Source organism: Gallus gallus, chromosome 7, assembly GCF_016699485.2.
Source record: "Gallus gallus isolate bGalGal1 chromosome 7, bGalGal1.mat.broiler.GRCg7b, whole genome shotgun sequence".
Taxonomy (NCBI): domain Eukaryota; kingdom Metazoa; phylum Chordata; class Aves; order Galliformes; family Phasianidae; genus Gallus; species Gallus gallus.
The window spans coordinates 25725961-25746782 of NC_052538.1; the positions used below are offsets into that span (position 1 = coordinate 25725961).

Here is a 20822-nt window from a genome sequence, read left to right on the forward strand (position 1 = left end):
ACGTCAACAACTTCAAGAACTCCATAGAAAACCAAAAGAATTACTGATTTTGAAAGGACATTCCTGGGTCAGTATATCAGTAACAGTTTTGGTCTTCACAACTTAACGGCAGAACGTTCTAGAATTAAATGTCCTCTCTAACCATTCCTTCAGAACATATTCCATGTAATAAACTCTCCAGTTGCTAACCCGCAAAAGCTTGGAAAGAGCAACACTAAATTGAGTGGATGATGAAAGCTTCAATCTGCATCTTGATACATATAACCTGACATCAAGATGTAATAAAAATGTAAAGGCAAACAGAATAGTAGTGAGTGAAGAGGCAAAAACAAGTCATGTCAACAGTGGCAAAACCCAAAAAGCATGGCAAAAGATAATGAATTTACAAAAAAGATGCCACACGCAAACGTGGCTCGCAAAGTTTCAATATAACCATCAGGAGATATAATCTGTTTGTAATTCCAGTGACAAATATCAATCAGGAGAGCAACAATACTCAAGCTAGTAGAAAAGGAAGCAACATTGTTGGAACCATTCCCCTGAAACTCTATCACTTAATTTCTTAATGAAACCATTGTTGAAAAGCCTCATAATAGGCAACTCGACCTTGAATTGCAAACTTTCAGTCTGGTTTTGGATTACATCAGATTTAGGATTACAAAGATGTATTCAGATGTACAGAATTTCCTCAGGAAACTATGTCCTCCCCATAGACTGCTGGAATAGTCTAACTACTTCATCAAAAGCAAACAACGTGTGTTCTTCTGACACGGGGGAAGGCAAATGCTAAGCATCCCCTAAGGATAATGTTTAGCAAGTCATGACTAACAGATTTCAGTGTCAATTACTAAACTGGACTATGAATTGCCATTCTTGCCCAGTATGCTTTCTTCTGTTTCTGCTTCAGCCACAGCTAAGCGACTTCTCATAATGAGGCAGGGCATTTAAGCTTTCCCAGCGTGAATCATCAAAGCATGACCAGGTTAACAACCTAATACCACTTGTATTTCTAAGGTCCCAGAGCACACTGTTTAAATCCATATCACCTCTGCTTTAAGTTTTTCTGGTACCAAAAAAAAATTAATATTCTCCGCATGCAGGAGTTCATGTTTACAGAATAAAAGGTTTTGGAGAGGACTAGTGTATTCTAGGGTAGCACCTGCAGCTTCAGTAAGATTGCAACAGACATGCTGCCCAAAGGATCAGGATGCTATTCTGCTGGTGACCAAGGAGGGAGATGATTCGTGAGGTGTTCAGCACTGAAATACAGTCACGACCTGTATTTTGCATCCTCACAAAGCATAAAGGAGGAACAGAGGAAGTTCAGCATTTCTCTCTGCAGTACAAGCACTGCACTAAGTCAGATAAATTACTGATCATAAGGGCACACCCCAAAACCAGATAACTGAAACCCTTGACTTGAAAGTCTTATGTACTTTGTGATATCTGCAGCCTACATAACACATCATCACTAATGCTGCCATTTAAATATTACCTTTATTAAATCCACAAATGTGACTCTGCAGAAGGCCTGGTTATGAAAGAATTAATATGAGGACATTGAGATTACACAGATCAACATGAGGACTCAAACACTAAAGTCAATCACCAACCATGTTTGAAGCCTACTCCTTTGGAACAGTTTACTGTAAACTTCTGATCCTTCATTTGTTTTCAAAGTGAGTCATATTTTGCATTATGCATGCTCAGTGTCGAAATCCTTTACTTTTTTTTTTTTTAAGTTTAATTAACATGCCACATTACCTTGGAGACAGCCCACCATGGGAACAGTTGGTAGGTGAAGTCAAGGGGCTGGTTCTGCTGCTGGAGTGCCGAGAGGGAGTCCTACCAAGAGTATTGCTGGGGGAACCCTGGCACAGAAACAGGAAAAGAAGGATTAGCAACATGTTGCAACACAGGGACAGGAGTACACAACAGCAGCAACAGGTCCAAATACTGCCTTTGTGCTAGACAAGCTTGGTGCAGTTTTTGCTCTTGCTCTTGACCCAAAAATCTACAGCCATGGTTCACATAGTCAGTAACATTCTTGATGATACTGTGCTCAGAGGATGAAGAAGCACCTATGTACCCCTCCATTGTTCACAGAGCCCGCAGTTTTAACTTTGCAACATGTATGGCCTGCAAATACTGCCAGGAAAATGGTTTATTTCACCAAACTACTCGGTTTCTCAGACACTACTTTTTCAGCTCCAGAGCATGCAGACCATTACTCTGTCAATTTAGCAACTTAATTATGCAGCTATTTTACACATTGTCTAAAGCGTTCTGATTGTGTTTGTTATAATCATAAGCAATCAATCTAACTTATTTTTCCACTGGTCTGCATAATCATTTCTACCGCAGGAAAATGAGTAGAAACTGTTCCCAAATCTGACTCACTCCACAGAAGAGGAAGATAAACGAGGTGGAAGAGACTAGAGAATCCAGTCTTTCCTCTTGGAAGCCTAATGCTTACAATGAGAGTTTACACAAAGGTCTGTTGTCCCTATGAAGGGGCAAAGATGAGAGGGTTCAAATTCCAGCAAACTTTACAAGATTTCCGTGCATAAAACAATGACAAAAAACCCACACCCCTAAAAACTCCTTGCTGGTGAGGGGGAAAAAATGTTTGGAAGCAAACTAATTCTCCATTAACATTCTCTCAAATAATATGTGTAAGCACTATATTAAAAATAACTGAATTATTTGTTTTAACAGACTCATTAAAGTAACATCAAGCAGAAGCCTCTGCTGATATATTGCTTCAAGACAACAGCTACAGATGTGCATGCTATTGGACATCTGCAATAGCTTTTCAACAAGCTGCTGTTTTTGAGGCTCTGCTGTTTGCAAGAACATGGGTCTCTCACCACATTGGTGTTACTGGAGTTCTTGAGGTGGTTGTGCAGGAGCTTGGTAGCACCATCCTGGAATGTTTTTGGCAAGGCACCAAGTAACATGGTAAACTCGGGAGTGTTCAGTTCAAAGAGAGAAATCAGGACTATTTGTGCTGCCTGAAAAGAAGAAAATAATGTTAGTTTCTATTTCAAGTACATAAGTTGTTGGTAACAATTCTTATGGCAAATTATACAAGTTTCACTTCAGAAGATTCCCATATTCAGTTTCTGATACATACCTTGCCGTGTCACAAGGAATTACTAACTGTTGGAGTCCTAGCTTCAAGCTTACAATACACCTCTGCATTTATGCCATTTATTTCTCAGATCTGCACAGTGTACTCAGGTGTACTACCTCACTGCTAGTGAGAAAATCTAACTGTTCTCCCATCCAGCACATACTTCCATTGAAAAGTTACTGCAAAAAATGTCAACAACCAAAAACCGAGAGTTCAGACAGCTAAAAATTTAGGACTGCAATTTGTCATTCCCATACTTACTCAAGTGAAAAAGAGACTAAGTTCCTTTCCACCCAACCTCTCCTCTTAAAGATCCAATAACTTAGTTTCATCAGACAATCCCTGCTCCTGATTCCTCACCTCTCCCTGCTTCACTGCTGCGGCTGTTTCAGCAGCTCAAGCTGAAGGTAGGAAGACCTACTAGGATGGTGAGAAGAATCTTTCCCTAATCCTTGTGCAGGTTAAACCCAACCAGATTCCCTGAATTTATTAAGTAAAACAACTGGCAATTTGACTGTAAAGTGTTTTAACCTGTCTACCTGGAAGAATGGCTGCCAGAACAGGATCTCCAATAACTCCACTAGTAAATGTACACCATATTGAGAAGATACTTAGATACAATACGAAAACTCATTCTAAGAACAGTCAAAATAAAGCAACAGTAAAGGACCTCTGATGATTTGTAGCACCATTTCCTCCAGCTGATGTCAGTGGCTACATCCCAGTCTCCAGAATACTTATCTGGACTCAAGAGCAGTGGCTTAGAGACTAACAAAGAAATGAGACTACATGAGTTTTTATTTTGGAACAGCATACATGCTTAGGAAGAGCAGACACTTGTGTCTCACCCTTTTGGGAACTTTCCAAGACTTCCTAAGAATGAAAAATAACTTCTAAAGAGGGCAAAAATATAATTCACTACTGTGGTGATAACTGTACCTTCATTGTTCTCATCAACTCAAAGCAGAAGGAGCTTTTAGTAAATAATGCATCTATAAAGTTGTGATAATTAAGTGTATTATAAGTTCCCTGTGAAGTGGAATCCATTATCAGATGATGAACTTGGGTACACAGAAACCCTTTCAGAGTGGAGAAGCATCAAAGTACCTCATTGTTTCAGTATGCAAATTGCAGTTTGAGCTACACTGATCCTTCTACTCATCTGGTCAATTCCCAGTAACACAGCTTTGTTTACAAAAAAAAAAAACCATTTTCCACCTGTAGATTTTAAAGTTTAGTAAGTAATATCCTTTTCATATAGCCAACAAAGAAACTGAGGCACACAACACCCGAAGGGCTTTCTTTCCATGGACTGCAATGAACAGGTCTTCAGACTCTTCGTTTCATACAGATCATGCTGCATTCTACCAAAATCCCACTGACTTGAACAGAAACACAGCATGTCATTATTCACTTCACACTTCATTCTAAGGATGAGAAGTGGGGAGATAATTTTTCCCCATGGCTTTCTTAGCTCCAGACTCAACTGTCCTTTGGCCTGAGTTCTGGGCAACTCTGTCATGAAGCTTCCAAGGTATCCAACAGGCATCTGTATTTCTGTCAAGTTTTGATCCAACAAGTTTTCACCAACACAGTATTTTCTGTAATGAAAATATTACTACAAACAAGATCTCAGATCAGCATGTTGAACTGAATGCAAAGTGACAAGTCATGCCAAAGTACATTCCCACTTGTGAATGTCATGCACATCCTGGACTGTTAGGAAATGGACATGCAGATCTTGTGTGTCAGAACAAGCAGATCTCATGTTCACAAGGATCAGAAAAACAGGAAAACTGATCAAGAAGGTTCCCAGGTTTAAAGACTGCTCAAAAACTAGAATATCTGGAGATATTCTAGCAGTCAGGTGCTGCCCAAGGTACAGTGAGGCAGGAAAGGATTTAAGATACCTTTGGTTCCACACATCTCTCATCGATGGGTTAAAAAAAGATCATCCTTGGAAAACTCCTGTGTAAAACAGCAGGAAAGGCACAAAAGTATGTGCACTTCAACACATTGTATTTCTGAAGTTATCTTTCTTGTCGTATGCCAGAGGTATAACCACATCTCATCTCTGAGCAAAACCTTCACCAAAGCTCCATCAGGGACTACGTGACCCTGAGGTTCCACTTTGAAGCAGAGCATTACCTAAAACCTGCAAGTGAATGCTGATAGCACAGGTGCTGCACTGCAGGAGTATAGGGAAGCAGCACTGGCTCCCTGAAATCACTTCAGCTTCGTTTTATTTTTTGTGCTGGCTTTAATGAAAGCAGAACTCTGTCCGCACTCCCACAAACTACAGTTTGTTTTTAGAAATGTTTGCTCGTCTGCCAGTATTTTGTGTACACTGCGCTCTTCAGCAGCTTTGTTATTGCCTGCAAGTAGGTCACTGGGCTTTGAATGGAGGATTGAGCAGCAGCTCACAATGCTGGTACTCTTATGTGGCCCAAAAGAAAGCAGACCTACAGTCTACATTTTTTGAAAAGCAGCCAAGTACTACTTACAGCCTGAGTGATGCTCCAGCAAAGCTCTCAAAAGCAGCACTGGAGTTATGTGGGTTAATCCTGGCTGTGTTGCTTTTAAGCAGTCCTCATCTAGTCTATACTTACTTAAAGGATTTTTTTTTCCCTAACTAATGCTTTTGAGCTTTAAAATCTGTGGATCTTCAGCCTGTGACAGACTACAGAATGTTTTCATAACCACTGGTTGTTCCCAAAAATCTTGGTGCTTGTTTCATTACATTACTGAGGAGGTAGATAAAAACAGGCAATAACAAAGCCCTTAATTCTGTACATAAAATCCTCCATGCAGCACACGTGCTTGATGATATATAATTAGAAGAGAGCAGTATCAGAATTTTCCTCTGCCTTTGTATCCCCATACCATTAGTGTGGAATGCTAATCCATCTCCTGTCAGTGACAAATAACGTAGACTCTATGGATGACCTATCTTAACGAGGCAGTTCTCTGCTAGCTTGAGCTAGAGAAACTCCAGTCAATTCAGAGCTTGCCTATGCTGGTGAGGGGGTCTGGCTCCATGTCAGGTTGCTGAATCATTTGCAAAGGGCTGCTTATGTAACTTTGTTATTTTCCTTAGAACAATGCAGCAGGGGATCAGGTTCCACCAGCTGGCAACAGCTCCCCAGATTTCATACTTATGCCAACGCAGAAGTCATGCTGTCTCACCGCCAGCTGCTCAATGGACACAAGTGCTTTAGCAACTTGATGGGGGTGGTTTTTTGAATTGTGTATCAGAATCTAGTAACCTCTGCAAATTAGTTGAAACATTAAAGACTCTTTGAAGCAGTTGGGGCTCATTAAGCAAAAAGATCAGGCTAACTAGAGAAATGTTAAGGGAACATGCAATCAGTGGCCTAAGCTTAATACCAGTGCCTGGTGATTGCTGCTGCAGCTGGTCTGCAAACAACCAAGCAGAATAAGCAGCTACCTGCCTGAACTACCCGAAAACAGTCTTCCAGTTACTCAAACCTATATAGTGGTGATGAACTCACTACGTTGTGACCTCCGTAAACGGAGAGAACCCCAAACTGTTTCTGAGACACAAAAACAGGGGTTAACAGAAAAGCAGAAAGCCAGAAATTATTTCCACACACAGACACACTTTTTCCAGGCCCCCAGTCAAGGCCTCTTTACACAGCTAGACAGTGGCGACTGCAAACAAGATTAGTGTGATTAGTGCACACAGCTTTTAGTCTACCTGTTTACATTTTTCTTCCAAGTTTCCTTCACCGGGCCCTGAGGAAGCTGTAGTTGTCCTAGCTGGCAAATCCTCACCTACCCAACTATGCATGGTCTGGGTTTGACAAACAGGAAAGGTGGTATTATTAAGAGAAGGCACAGGTTTCAACTAAACCATCTAAACAGTACACATGCTATCTTTTTGCAGATGAGTTTAATCAGTGGCTTGCCTTATTTGAGGACGCAAAAAGCATTAATATCTGATTCAACCAAAAGAGCATTCCTTTCAGCAGAGGGCAGCACTGGCTGAAAATTAAATTCAGCCACAACTCTCTATCATCCCTCAGTGCTCCTGCTAGGCTTTGTTTTGGCAGCTTCCTCATGATGTCCACAACCATTTGAGGTGCAGAGCTGCGGCAAAACACAGGACTGAGATGGCACCACAGTGACACGGGAGCTGGCATCTGCCCACACCTATCCTCGTGGATGTATCTCTCAGGAGAAAGAAACAGCTGAGAACTTGCAAGCTCCTGACTCCAGTTTGGTCATCCGTCTAATAGACCATCATGAGCTACAGATGCCTTTTATGATGTGATTGGTCTGGAGGAGTTCCAAAGCCAACTTCTGACAAATATAATCACACTCTATATGCATTATTAATTTCACCATCCAGTCTAAGGCAAATGCATTAATAACTTAAGACAGACTGGAACAGAGAAATACCCTCTCACATCCCTTGGACTTGTACTAAACTGCAGATCCAATACAGATCCACAGAAATGGGGAGGCATCAGTGACACATTAAGCAGCCTGCATTAGCACACGCTGGCATAGGACAGTGTTTCAATTCTCCAATGAGCACAGCTGATGCTAAGCGAGTTAATTCACATCCACGGAGAGTGTGTACAGGCTCTAAACAAGTGTTATTCCATGTATTTTCCAGCAGACAGTTAAGTGTTAGCTGGCACTAAGCAAACAAGCTACCTGCCAAACCAAACCTCCTCCTTGTTCTCTTTTTTTAGACTATCATCAGATGAATATAGACATCCACATCACTGATACAGAACTAGGACACAATGGGTTCATCAATTCATACATAACTCAATTTTCCCAAGATTTGTATTAGAATATGCTCTTTACATCTGCATCCTGAAAAGGAAGAAATTGTTTTTAAATCAGATTTACATATAGAATTCATATACAGACTAAGTCCATAATGCTACTGTGTTTTATCCAGTACACAATATATCATGAAAAGTTTTTGTAGTTGCATTACATGTGTCAAAAGACATCTCAAACAGATGCCAGATAAAACTACACAGCACTGAATCATTACATTCTGATTACAGATCTATAATGGATTAAGACTCCTTATGTTCTCTTGTCACCTGGTCATAGCAAAGACTTTGACAAAAATGTTCATTACTTTTGTAGAGCCAGATGCTATCCCAGAAGTCAGGCTGCTGAAGGCTATCCTGATTATCTTTGCTCCATACAGTGTGGCATTTACAGCAGAAACAGGTTTGAGAAACTGTTAAAGTAAGCCTGGCATGATGCTAATCTGAACTCTGAAGGGGAGATTCCCACATATAAGTTAAGGAGGAAGAAAAGTTTCTGAAGTTTTGTTTGCAACAAAAACACACCCTTTTAAGCTGCAAGTTTCAAATCCTGATTTTCCAAACAGACCTGTCACTTATAACCATGCAGGTGTGCATATATTTCTATATAGGTGGCATGTACACAAACATGTTATGCCCAGACACATAATATAAGCATCAGTATACACATTCTGTGAAACAGTACCTTATCTCCTATTATCAGACAGTAGGCTCTTATTGTTTGAAGCAAACTGAGAAAAGATAACTACTCATTAAAACTGCTTTCAGCTCAAAGGATGCTAAAGAAGCTGTAAAAATCCAAGAGATTCACTTTAAGGAAACCTACCCCTCATACCATGTTTCCAACAAAGCACATGATGATTTTCTGGCAACTGATGCTTGGAAAAACAATTTGACTTACACTAAGTACACTAAAAATATTTGGGTTCTCATGGCTTTATAGCATCAAATTCAAAACAAACGAAATGAGGGCTACTGTTTTGGAAACATAGTTAGGACACCAAGATCCTTTCTGTTCTAACAGCATTAAGTAAACACTTAAGTCCACCAAATGCCACTTATGATGCATTACTCTATTTTTCCTAACACCAACTATTAAAATGCCTGAACGAAACTCCTTTTTGCACTGAGATCTAATTTGACTTCTTTAGAACATCCTTTGATTAAAAGGCTGAACTTGGCATACGGGCACAGTCCCTCCATAAGCTTAAGGTCTCATTCTCCCTGGTAAATCAGCTACACATGGGGGTCAATGAGACATTGCATGCTGTAAGAATACTGCAAGAGTTTTGGAGAGCTCTCCAAAGGAGAAAGGCAAAGCACTGCCCGCTGGGAATACTGAAATGATTTGCCATTCAAAAGAGCTCCTGCAAATGCCCTTTGTGCCACTGCTACTGTAACAGGCCACAGCCAGCTGTATTTACTGCCCAACATTAAGGGCAAATTATGCCATTTGAGCTCATTGGGAGGTTTTGGGCATGCTTTCACACAAATCTCTCTCAGAACTGCTTGACACCACTAAAAGATTACAGCTCCAGCAGAGGCTTTAAAGGCTTCAATGACATCAAACTACAAGGAGTCCAATTTCACTCCCTTAGCAGTGTTTGCCTACCTACTGCTGGTCCTGGCACAGACACCGCAGCAGCATCTAAATCATCTATGCTATCTAAAACTTTCTTCATGTTTTAGACATCATTTCCTTTTTAAAGTGATAATACCAATACTTCTTGAGAAACGGTATTGCGAACTACTAGTTAAAGAAATAAATTTTTATCTTCATTGGCTGTTTGAGCATATGAAGAATTTGTTGACCTGCAGCTTCTTCTCTAAAAGTCTTCCTCATCTTCTGGTATAACTCAGAAACAATCTCTCAATTAATCAGCCAGAGTCCAATTAGAGGCCTCAATCTAATTTCCATTCTTAAACTGACGGGCTCTTTTCCATATTTTCTCACACAAAGTCCAATAACGTTACACCAATTCAGAATTTCACCTACGTAAAAAAGAATGTACAATAACTTCACCAGCAATAACAGTGGATGCGTGGTTACTGGCATACTGGTGGTTACTGACAATGTCCTCAGACCATCCATTACTACCAGCATCACTATTTTGAGTTGGTTTTTCCATGCCATACCCAATGGTGCATCCTTGCCTGGGGAAAAAGCAGGATTCAGCTGAACGTGCAGAGAAGGGCAATACTTGAACTGCATCTCAGTTTCCCACACAATGCAGCATGATCTGCTTCTACCTAATAGCTTTTGTTCAACACAAATGTCTTTCACCTTTCTTCTACCACTGTTTGCAGGAAGTAAATCTTAACTTTAATGCAAAGTAAACATCCAGAAGTATTAACATTCTTTAAAACAAAACAAATATTTACCTTTTCATACCTTATTGCAGATCACCTCATTTTAAACATAATGCCTGACAATAATTTTGACCATACATTCATTGCTACTGTCAACAGCTTAAATGGTTTCTACCTTGAGAGGGGATCATGACTTTTGGTCAGTATCAACTCTGCTTTCCACAGAGTACATCATGGCTTTTTTGTGTGATCACAGAGCTTATTGTTCCATACAAGAACAAGCTGACTTCTGCACAACAGCATTTCCTCTGATTTTGTTTCTTTACAATTTCACTAGCTATAAAACACCATCTGGAGTTCAAGTCAGACAGGTTAATTTGGCTCATTAAGTGTCCTTAAGAAGCCATCATAAGAATATGCGAAGTTTTATTAATAGAATACGTACTGTTCAGTTAAAAAAGGTCTTTGGACTAGATGCCACTTTCTGTTCTAATTTTCTCTGGTGCCTTAACACTATGGGGTTGGGACCTCCAGGATCATCACATACACAACTGCTTGCTCCTGAGCATTTGTAAGAGTTGAGTCAATTGCAAGGATTATCTCAAAGCTAGATTCTATTGAAAAAGGGCCTTCTTTTACATTTGTTGCACACCTCTTGCAGCACCTGATCATTTGGAGTCTGAATTGTCCCTCCTACTCCATAAACTCAACTGCTGCCACCAAAGTTTTATTTTGACGAGAGTCAATTGCACGGCCTGCTCTGCATTCAGAGAACTTCAGACCTTGAAAGTTTCCTGTAGCAATACCTACCACAAGGAAAAAAATCCATCCCTAAATGAATCTTCTTTATATAAAATGTGGTACTTTTTGCTCCAGTTACGATCTCCAAAAGTGGAAGACTTTTTTTTTAATGTTCTTCAGAACGTTTCACCTGTCTGGGTTGGTCCTTGATAATCCAGTTTGTTACTGCATAATGAATTTATTAGTGTGTTAACTATAGTCATGACAGAGATTATGGCCAATGATCGCTTATAAATCCTTCGCCGCATTGTTTCTTCTAAAGCCTGTAGTTTGCACTGTGTTCTTAATAAAATCATAGTACAGCAACTGTATGATGTGATAAAGATCACCTGTGCATTCCTTTTTAGTACCCTAAGTTAGCTTAACTGCACTATAATTAAAAAGCTGCAGGCATCAGAGGCAAATTTAAGTCACACGCAAATTTAACAGAGAATTTAGATTTGGTCATCTCCTATCACCTCCAAGGCTCTTGCCCAGGTCCTGCTCAGGTGGAGATTGCTGCAAGTCTCTGAGGCAGACAGAAGATCAGTCACTGCACTGTGAACACACACGCCGCGCATCCCACAGATTCACAGCTGACAGCCAAAATTCCAGCTGCTGCAGACACGCTCTTCGCTCAGTTTTTCACGCAGCAATGATGACCCCTAATGGTGGAATATTTCTTCCACTGAGCAAGATGCGGAAATCTACTTTCCCAAGTATAATTCTAGTTAGTTCACAGCTCCCTCTTGCCTGCAGCTACCAGAGTAAACTGCTTGGGGTTTATCTGAACTGTAAGAAAAGCAGTCTTTTCCCTTTTAATTCTGACTTCATATACGAAAGTATCATAAATCTGGAATGTGTATTTCTATTAATTCTAGGACTTAATGTCACTTTGTTTTCTGAGATGAACTACCTTGAAACAAATTTCAGTCACGCTAGTGCAAGTAAACCTTGCAAAAAGTCTTCTAAAAGGAGATGAGACATACAGTCAAGTGTACCAGAAAGCAAACAGCTTGCACTCAAAAACCTTCTCTGAATTCTTGGGTGAGCTTTGAGATAATATTGCAGCTTTAGCACCTTTGATACTCAGTGATCATTTCATCAAAATTGAATAATCAACAAAAGTAATTTTATTTTCGAAGGTATAAAATAGTACTATTATAGCATTAAATCAGTACTAAGTGCGTGAAGGGCATAAAAATTTCATACAGTTTTTATGTTCTGGTATCATTAATGTTGTCTGGGATTTTCTTAAACTCAAGAACATTTCAAAGCCTGTAACTCCTACTGGAATCTATTCCTATATCTGGGCTGAGAGCTGGAGGTAATTTTAAACTGTGTTACAGATGCCAGGTACATAAAACGAAGTTTTACTTTTCCCTTGGGAGAGATGAGTATCGCTATCTGCTCCATTTTAGCTTACTTGGCACTTGCATCTATAGCAAGAAAAGGAAGAAGTTAACTGCATTATCTAGGCCTGACCTAAATGTGCCATTATTTTTCCAGGTTGAGAAAAACATGCAGTTTTTAAAAGAAAAAAGCTGAGAGCCCTTGGCAGCTTACTGATTTGTTTACTTTCTTTTAACACTATTGCAAGACAAAAGTTGTGCAGATTTCATTTGAGTCTACAAAGCAAGTAAATAAACAAGAACCTACAGATGTGTTCAGACTGCTCAATAAAAAGCAAATTTTCAAACTCTCTTCCCTTTCTGCATGGTAATAGTAGCTAAAGTTACATGGCTGAGTCTACTGAATTGGCAATTCCATTTGGAAGTTAAGGTATGTAAAAATCAATCTGACTAATGAATTTTTTACCCCTATGATCAGTTAATTTGTAGCGGGTTCTTCGTTGTTGCTTTTATTTGTTTTTCCTTTTTTTGGAAGAATAAGGACTGCAAATACTTCATTATTCTGGATTACCTTTCTCACATCTGAGCTCTTTGGTTCTGTTGTCCAAGTTATAATTCTAGACACAGCAAGTCTTGTCTCACTAGAGTTCACAAAGTCCGTTGGATCCATCTGTCTTGCCAAGGACTCAATATATTTCAGGATAGCAACTTTCACCTGAGAAGTGAAAAGGTATCCATTAATCTCACAAGCTAGCAAAAATAGAATCATCCTATAATAAAGAGATATTGCCACAGATTGACAAGACCCGTGTCACACTGGGGAAAAAAACATTCCCTTGCTACATCTCCACATCAGTTATCAAAACCAAATACAACTTCCTACACAAGAAAAATTTTGTCTGGAATGGTCCATCAGATTAGGCTTGAAATATGCATGCCTGCTTATGCATGAGTGTGAGCACATGAATACTCCACCACACTGCTTCCAACAGTACGGAACATTTTAAAGTGCTGCAGTTTCATATGATTTCCAGAGTTTACGGTGTTCCACAGCCTTGAAACAGCAGCCTACTGAAAAACAATCTGCACAGCAGTACCCTCTTGAAAGGATTCATTAACAGAAAGCTGTGCATCTTCTCCAAATCCTACATGCACTCTATGGGTTCTGTGCAACAAGCACTTGGTAAGTTTTCAACCCCATCACTGTCCAGAGGGACCCTGGTCCCTGCTGTCCTGCACAGACAGGTTTCTTCCCATCAAGATCAGGATGAGGAAGAATTTTCAGTGTCTAAACTTTAACACTTCTTAGCGTGCCTAAAGCCCAACACCTACTGATCTGTGATGAGTCAGAAAGCCTTATTTTTCAAAAATTTAGATTTATTAATATAGAGAACTAGAGAGTGGGATTTTCACAAGTATACTGATAGTCAACTCCTGCTGAAGTTAAAAAAAAAAAAAAAAAACCTTTTCTAAACCTCACCATGGCTATCTCTACAGCTTTAGATATTAAAAAACAGATGACCTCAGTATCACCAAAAGTCATCTGACAAGATAAGGAGTCAGGTTTCTGGAAACCACATTTCTTCCTTAACAAGATATGCAAATTACTGCAAAAATTTAATCAAAGCTGCTGGTATCATTTTAGTAGCATCACGTGCTTACAATTAGTCATTTTGTCACACATTCTGTGTTTTCATTAAACCTGACAAGATAAACTAAGATGACCATGCTTACGCTTCATTGAAAAGGTTTGATACTGACCTTGAGGTTTGGTGTTTGGGTCTGATCCACAATAAACCTCATCAAAATGTTGAATTGTTGATCAAATGGAAAAGAATCCCTGTCCAAAGAAAGCCAAGGCAAAAATGTGATGCAACATACACTCAAGACTGAATTAGCTCTATACATAAGAAGGTACATAGCCAAGTTCAGCACCTACCACACTTTTGTTCTTAACTTTACCACCAACCATTCAGAAAACTCCAAATTTAAGAATCAGCTGATTATTGTTTCACTACAGGCTAAACACTGCTAAATCAACACAACTATACACTGTTACTCAGTCTGCCTACTGTACACTTGTCCAGTTTTTGGCATACCTGGCCATCCCCTCTTCATTTCAAGCTGTGGGTTTTTTTTTTTTTTTCTTTCTTTTCGCCTTATCTCAGGTAGGAAACTGGTTTCTCTTTCCCTCAGAGTTCGTACCTGGCTTTCATTTCTCTTCTCCATCCTATTTTCTCCTGGATAACAACTACTACTAGTACTATTTTGTTTGTTTGCTTTTAAGTTATCCTGTTCCATGGCAAGCTGAACTTCACTGTAACTACGTCCTTATGTCCTGTGCTGGACACCCTTAGATGAGGACAGGGACTACAGAATTGGTGTGCAAAGAGCAGAAGCATTCAAGGTCTTATCCCTGACATTATCTGTCATTCAAACATATTTAAGACGTTATGAACTTTGTGTTAAAGCATCATTTGTATAACGAACGTGTAAAGCAATTGTTTTTAATCGAAATGAAAACTGATGTCCAAACACATGCAAACCAAAAAAATACAAACTAACGTAACTGATCAATTATACACTTGAAATGTTGTGCTTTAGGTATTGTGACAGTTTTGTTCTCATTTATGCTGGTGTTCCTCAGGATTGAGGCCTCAAAATACATGGTACCACTGGGTTTCTAAAGCACTCATCACGTGCCTTCCTGCAACCCTGTAAAAACCTGCAGTGTTGCCATTTAAGTACTCTACCTGGTGACATCCAGAGCTTTCTGAACCTTTGCCTGCACAGACCCCAGCAAATCTGCTCCCATTTTCTTCAGCAACTGTGTCAGGAGAACAAAAAGCCAATCCTGCAAGTCATCTTTGTGAATGATGATGAAATCAACCAGGGTTTCCAGAAACATGCTGAAGACCTATAAGCAAAACAAGTGTCACAAAAAGGAAGGCTATGCTTCAAATAAAAACTAATCAAAGTGGAGAGTTTTAAAAACCCAAGTTTCAGAATTATCGTTACAGACAGTTTCATGAATGGATGATTTTAGTGACCTCATTGCTTTGAAATTAAGAATCAGACGACATATATAATGTACAGTATTAAAATACCACATGAAACAAATGAAGGAAGAGGAGCAGAATACACTTACTCTCTGTTGTGAATTCCACAGCAAAGCAGGCCATGCAACAAAACAAACAACTTGTTAGCACACAGTGATCAAACATGATCATTCATATGCAGTTTGTCAACATTAAAGATGCATTCATTCCAAGTTTACATTTTCTTAAAACAAAATATCTTCTCAATAGAGTTATTTAAAACATTTTACACCTTGCATCAGGTCCAGTTGATGAAAAGCAATACCCTTAAAATCAACACGTCAAGAGAACTTTATGATTTTAGATAGTTCTATAACGTTCCCCAACCCCTATCAAGTTTTTCCCACACTTCCCCAGTTTATTCTAACCTCTGAGACTCTGATCCCATATGCCCTCCCAAACAGTGTTTAGTAACAGCAGGGACAGTGGGTAGAAAAATCCCTGATTTTGCAATAAAGGACTGAAGTCTGACTTCAGTTATACTGCAGCAATTCTGTGATTATAATTTGCACTTCAAACTGATTAGTTTTTAGCAATAGTTCGATAAAAGCAGTGAAAAAGAGAATCACTGTCATGGAAAACATACTTCAGTAAGTACATAATAAACTATCACCTTATTTATACATTGGAAATATTTGCAAACAAGTAACTGTATCTATGCCTTTTCTACAAGGGACTGAATTTTTGAGAGTCAAAACATTAACACCTTACAGGTAGGAACTGTCACACTAGATGTGACCTGCTGGCCAGCTGGTCCAGACTATAATTACTTGAGGAGTTGACAGCCAAAAGGCATTCAGTTTCTTGGGAAGCACAAGGTAATCAGCTCCTAGCATCAGCAGACAGTCTGGGATCCATACTTTCATGGTAAAACAGATTTGAGGTTTATTAAATGCCAGCTTTCCCCAGCAGATGGCAGGGGTAGAAATACAAAACACTCATCTTTGAAGAATACACAAATGTAGACACATGGTAATTCAAGAGAATGACACAGTCTTTGTGATCTTACCTTGCTGTGAGGGTCAGCAAACATCCGAGTAAATATTTCACACAGCCTTTTTAATTCCACTCGGCTAGAACACATAATAAAAACAATATTAATGCTAAATCTCCTGTTGAAAAAAAAAGCTAAAGCGGTACCACCTGAAAGAGATCTAGCTTTCTTTTAAACATTTCTTCAGTCACACTTCTGAAAACTCCTATGTACCTCTAGGCAAAGCCTTAACTGACATTCCACCTCAGGTGCTTGGTGCCAAAGCTCTTAATTTCCAATATATTGAAAAACACAAGTTCTAGTTTAGCTGCAAAGTGTCCAAGAGTGCAAAAGTTCTGCTTGTTTATCACGCAAATAAAAACACAGCGATTATTGGGTAACATTTCCTGCATACTATGGATTCAATTAGATATTTTTCACAATTACTATGAAACCAGAGCAACTACTAAAATGCACATCAAGTGCTCAGGTAACAGCCATTTAGATCATGATTAAAGGCACCCCCTTTGCCATAAAGATGTTAATTCTACATTGCACCTACATATACAGCCAGAATTTGCCGGTAGTCTATAACTGTTTTATGTTAGCTTGTAAGAAACATGAGATTTTTTTCAATAGATCTGTTTCAACTTTAAAACAGCACAAAGACAATGGTCTGCCTATGAGTTGGAAGTAGAGAAGTACTTGTAATGATGCCAAAGCAAGCTGACAGCTTCATTCAGGAGGAGACTGCATTGTCTCAAAACATTCTCTTGACTTAATGCATATTGCTGTTTTCTGAATGAAGCTCTATTCATTACTCTAATGAAATTTCTGTGTGTGCAAGGGTTATATGGAGACAGCACGTGTAGGCAATCTGTTTTTCCAGAATCTTCCTGTCCCAAGGTGACAATGCAAGAACCAAACTGACAATCAGTGGAAGGCCATTTCCCTATGAGATTTGTTGGTCCTGTATCATTCAGACAACCTTACTGGGGAGCCCAGGCCACGTGAAGTTGTAGGAAACAATGCGGATAACTAAGTTTCATACCACTTTGCATGCACATCTTTCTGGATATGTAATTCACCACTAATTTAAGATCAGATGTCTTTCCATTCGGAATACTAAAGAAAACCTAGCAACGTTATTGCTTTATATTAAACTCATGTCAGAACAGAAGATACCCTGTTCCATTAGAAGTCAGGCTTTCCCCTTAGACTAATGGCCTTGATGATGTTTTCCATGATGCCGTGGAGAACAGGATGAAGAAATCAATAGTAGAGGCACCAGAACAACCCTGAACTAAGGTGTGAGCAGACCAAAAGCAAGCTGAAAGGAAATATAATCTAAATAACTAAAACCAGTATCAAATAATAATAAAAAATCTCTGCAAAGTTGCAGTTTCTGGGAAAGGTTTATCAACTATTCAGAAGAATCAGAGCCAAGGAAACTTGCTAGCTCAAGAGACCACTGACAGCAGTACTGTTCATACACTGCAACCGGCAGGAATGAAAACAGCAGCACCTCTGCTAAGAATTACTATGGGCGCAAAGTCTGTCTCCCCAATCTTCTCAGCATTTCCTGCCTTGAAACATTTACCCACAGCATTCAAAGCCATGGTGATAATCCTCACACAGCTTTTGTGGGAAAATCGAAATCTCACCCAAATTTTTCATGCAAGTATGTTAGGTGTTAGAGTTTTCCCTGAAAATTTGCTAAAATAGAGAAAGAAAATTGACATAGAAAAATGACATCATTCACGTAGGAAGAATCTTTTAAAACATTTGTAAATGGAGCACAAAAAAATGTCACTACTGAGCTGGGGACTCCGCCATATTAAAAACCTGTACTGCTTCCCACCTCAGGACTGCATCATATCATGTGAAGTGCTCAGTATTTTTATGATGGTAAGAGGATGACCTTCCCAGGCTAGCTCTCAGTACATATTTATCCAGACTCATAATGAGGACTGACAAACACTTTCAGTCAGTATAAAGACCTTTAAGAAGCAAAACAACTGCTCAAATACAAGCAGGTAGGAACTAAACTATACAACAACCACTTATAAATCTAGCCATAATTTAACTTCATAATATTCACAACATGAAAATAAAAATGTCATAGCTATTAGCAAATGCCATCTTCAAAGGAGTCAGAAGAAACAACGTATTTCCAAATACATTCACCATAAACCAATGGCAAAAAGCCCGCGGCACAGGAGTCAGTTAGTGAATGTGATTTACTCTATAGTTAATGTGACACGTGGCCATGTGAAGCTTCCCCACGACTGTTGTGTAATTCTAAGATCTGGTTTTATGTGTGACATGCCAAGGGTGTTTGAAGAGTTTATTTTCCCTTTGTTGAAAGCCAAACGTCTCTCTTCTACCACACAATCTCAGAGTTGGCACATCTACTTCATTGCCTTAATAAACTTCCCTCTATATTACAAATTACACCATTTATAGGATACTCAGGCTTTTGATATTTTTCAAGAGTTACAAATAATTATACTTGCTGTGTTAGAAAGAGTCATGAGTAATTATGCCTAACGCAGCTTTCACAAAGAGTCAAAGTATACCCAACACAGGGAACATCATTTGATCTCATCTTTTTGAAACACACACACACCCCTTGAGTTCTTTGAATAAATGCAGTCAGTGGAAAAAACAAAGTACTGAAGGTTCAAATGGACTAATGTAAAAATGGTACCACCCTTGGAATGCATTTTCATTGCCATCATTGTGGGAAATCTCACTGTGCTGCAACAAGATAGTATGCTTGAGTACTATCTATGTTATTACTAAAAATTTCACACAAACAATAGTGACAACAGCAGAACCTCCTCTGAAAGTAATTAAGTCCCACACTGTGGAGATGAAGCCTTCATAGCTGTGAAAAGTACTATCTGTGTACATGAGGGAAGTACATATTACTGACTTCTGACTATAGCCACCTCCCATGAATGACCAATACTACAAAGCTATGAGGGTCACCTCAGCGTCCGCTGGCTTTTCAGTAAGTTCTGGAGACCTATGAGGCCCTCCTTCCTTTCAGACCAGTTGGAGCTGGCACAGTGGTTCAGGACCTCAGCCACATCTTCGGTCTGCCGCAGATAGTGTGGAATGCCTCCATTCCTGGAACCATAGGAGCGCTCTGAGCAAGCACTTGATGCGTCACTGTTAGCGTCATCATCAGAGTACATCCCATAGGGTTCATATCTTCTTCTCACTGGCTTTTTCTGGGAAAGGGGAAACTCAGACTGAATAAATTATATACAGTTACATCATTTCCAGAAGAAAAACGTTCTACCCATAATCATTAATCAAGGAAGATTAATGCTATTGTTACAGTGACATGTTTTTAAAGACATCCCTGAGCACTGCCCACTTATCTCTCTCAGCAGAGTGAGACAGATCTCACTGATTTCAATGAGCATGAGTGACTAGGGAGAGCAGGACCTGCCTTTCCCAGCATGAAAGCTCAGTACTCATGGTCAGTGGAATTAGCTGTAACTAATGAAATCATAAGTTTTGTTATAAATAATAGTCAGTTCCACTGCTGCATGTTCTGTGATGAGGTAGCCTCTATTAAAAAAAAATAATAAAGATAAAGAAGAAAGAACTGTAGGAATCTGTGCTGGCACGTACAGTCATTTTGATACTGATAACAGAGCAACTCTAGAAATGCACTGGGATACAGGAGAGTCTAATTTCTCTGTTAGTTTGAGCTGATTTTTTTTACATTTATTTACAGAGGTTCCTAAAGGAGATGAGTAATCAAATCCCACTCATTCCCATAGCATGGGATAAGCGGACCACATCTTGACAACCTCAGTCCTTACAGAGTGGATATTACAATAATTTTTATAGCTCTACAAATCGTGTACTACTAAAATGAACTTTTAAATAAATCTTAACAGAACAAAATTAGTAAGACAACGTATCAGAAAAGACTGCCTAAATTCTAAAACTTTTGATACAAAATTCCTTCCAGTGTCCAGTCCTGCAGTTCTCAGACTTGTGAAGCCAATAGAGTTTTGCTCACACTAGGACTGCAAGATTGAAGTGAAGAAATTAACTCAAGTGCGGTATTATGGGTGTTAGCAATAGGGTAGGGAAAGTTGAAAGTAGAAATAAAAAGTCAAGAAAGCACTAGTACCTTGCTCCTGGAGTCTCCTAACAGCTGTAGAGGCAGGAAAATATTGAAGGGTGGGAAAAAGCATAGAGAATTATGTCAGAAGCTTATGTAGGGTTTTTGTTTTTGCAACAAAAATGTATAGCAAATGCATCTTAGCAAATTAAAAAAACACAACAGTTTATGCAAAATAAAAGTGGGTATAATAACACCTGGCTTTA

At 39.2% G+C, this 20822-nt stretch overlaps 1 protein-coding gene across 44 annotated transcripts in view; it reads right to left on the bottom strand.

Moving 5' to 3' along the window:
* The window catches only part of CLASP1 (cytoplasmic linker associated protein 1), a 155347-nt gene that overhangs the window by 28074 nt on the left and 106451 nt on the right, over positions 1-20822 (bottom strand). For 23 of the 44 annotated variants that reach the window (XM_015290006.4, XM_040704346.2, XM_040704348.2 and 20 more), the window contains 10 exons: positions 20626-20649; positions 19461-19705; positions 16503-16566; positions 15544-15546; positions 15149-15312; positions 14157-14235; positions 12967-13110; positions 6855-6950; positions 2871-3014; positions 1765-1871 (listed from right to left, as the gene is read on the bottom strand). In XM_015290006.4, coding sequence (XP_015145492.1) covers positions 1765-1871; positions 2871-3014; positions 6855-6950; positions 12967-13110; positions 14157-14235; positions 15149-15312; positions 15544-15546; positions 16503-16566; positions 19461-19705; positions 20626-20649 — 1070 coding nt within the window. The remainder of the gene's footprint in view (positions 1-1764; positions 1872-2870; positions 3015-6854; positions 6951-12966; positions 13111-14156; positions 14236-15148; positions 15313-15543; positions 15547-16502; positions 16567-19460; positions 19706-20625; positions 20650-20822) is intronic. The other 21 variants (XM_003641620.6, XM_003641619.6, XM_040704367.2 and 18 more) reach the window with 3 other exon arrangements.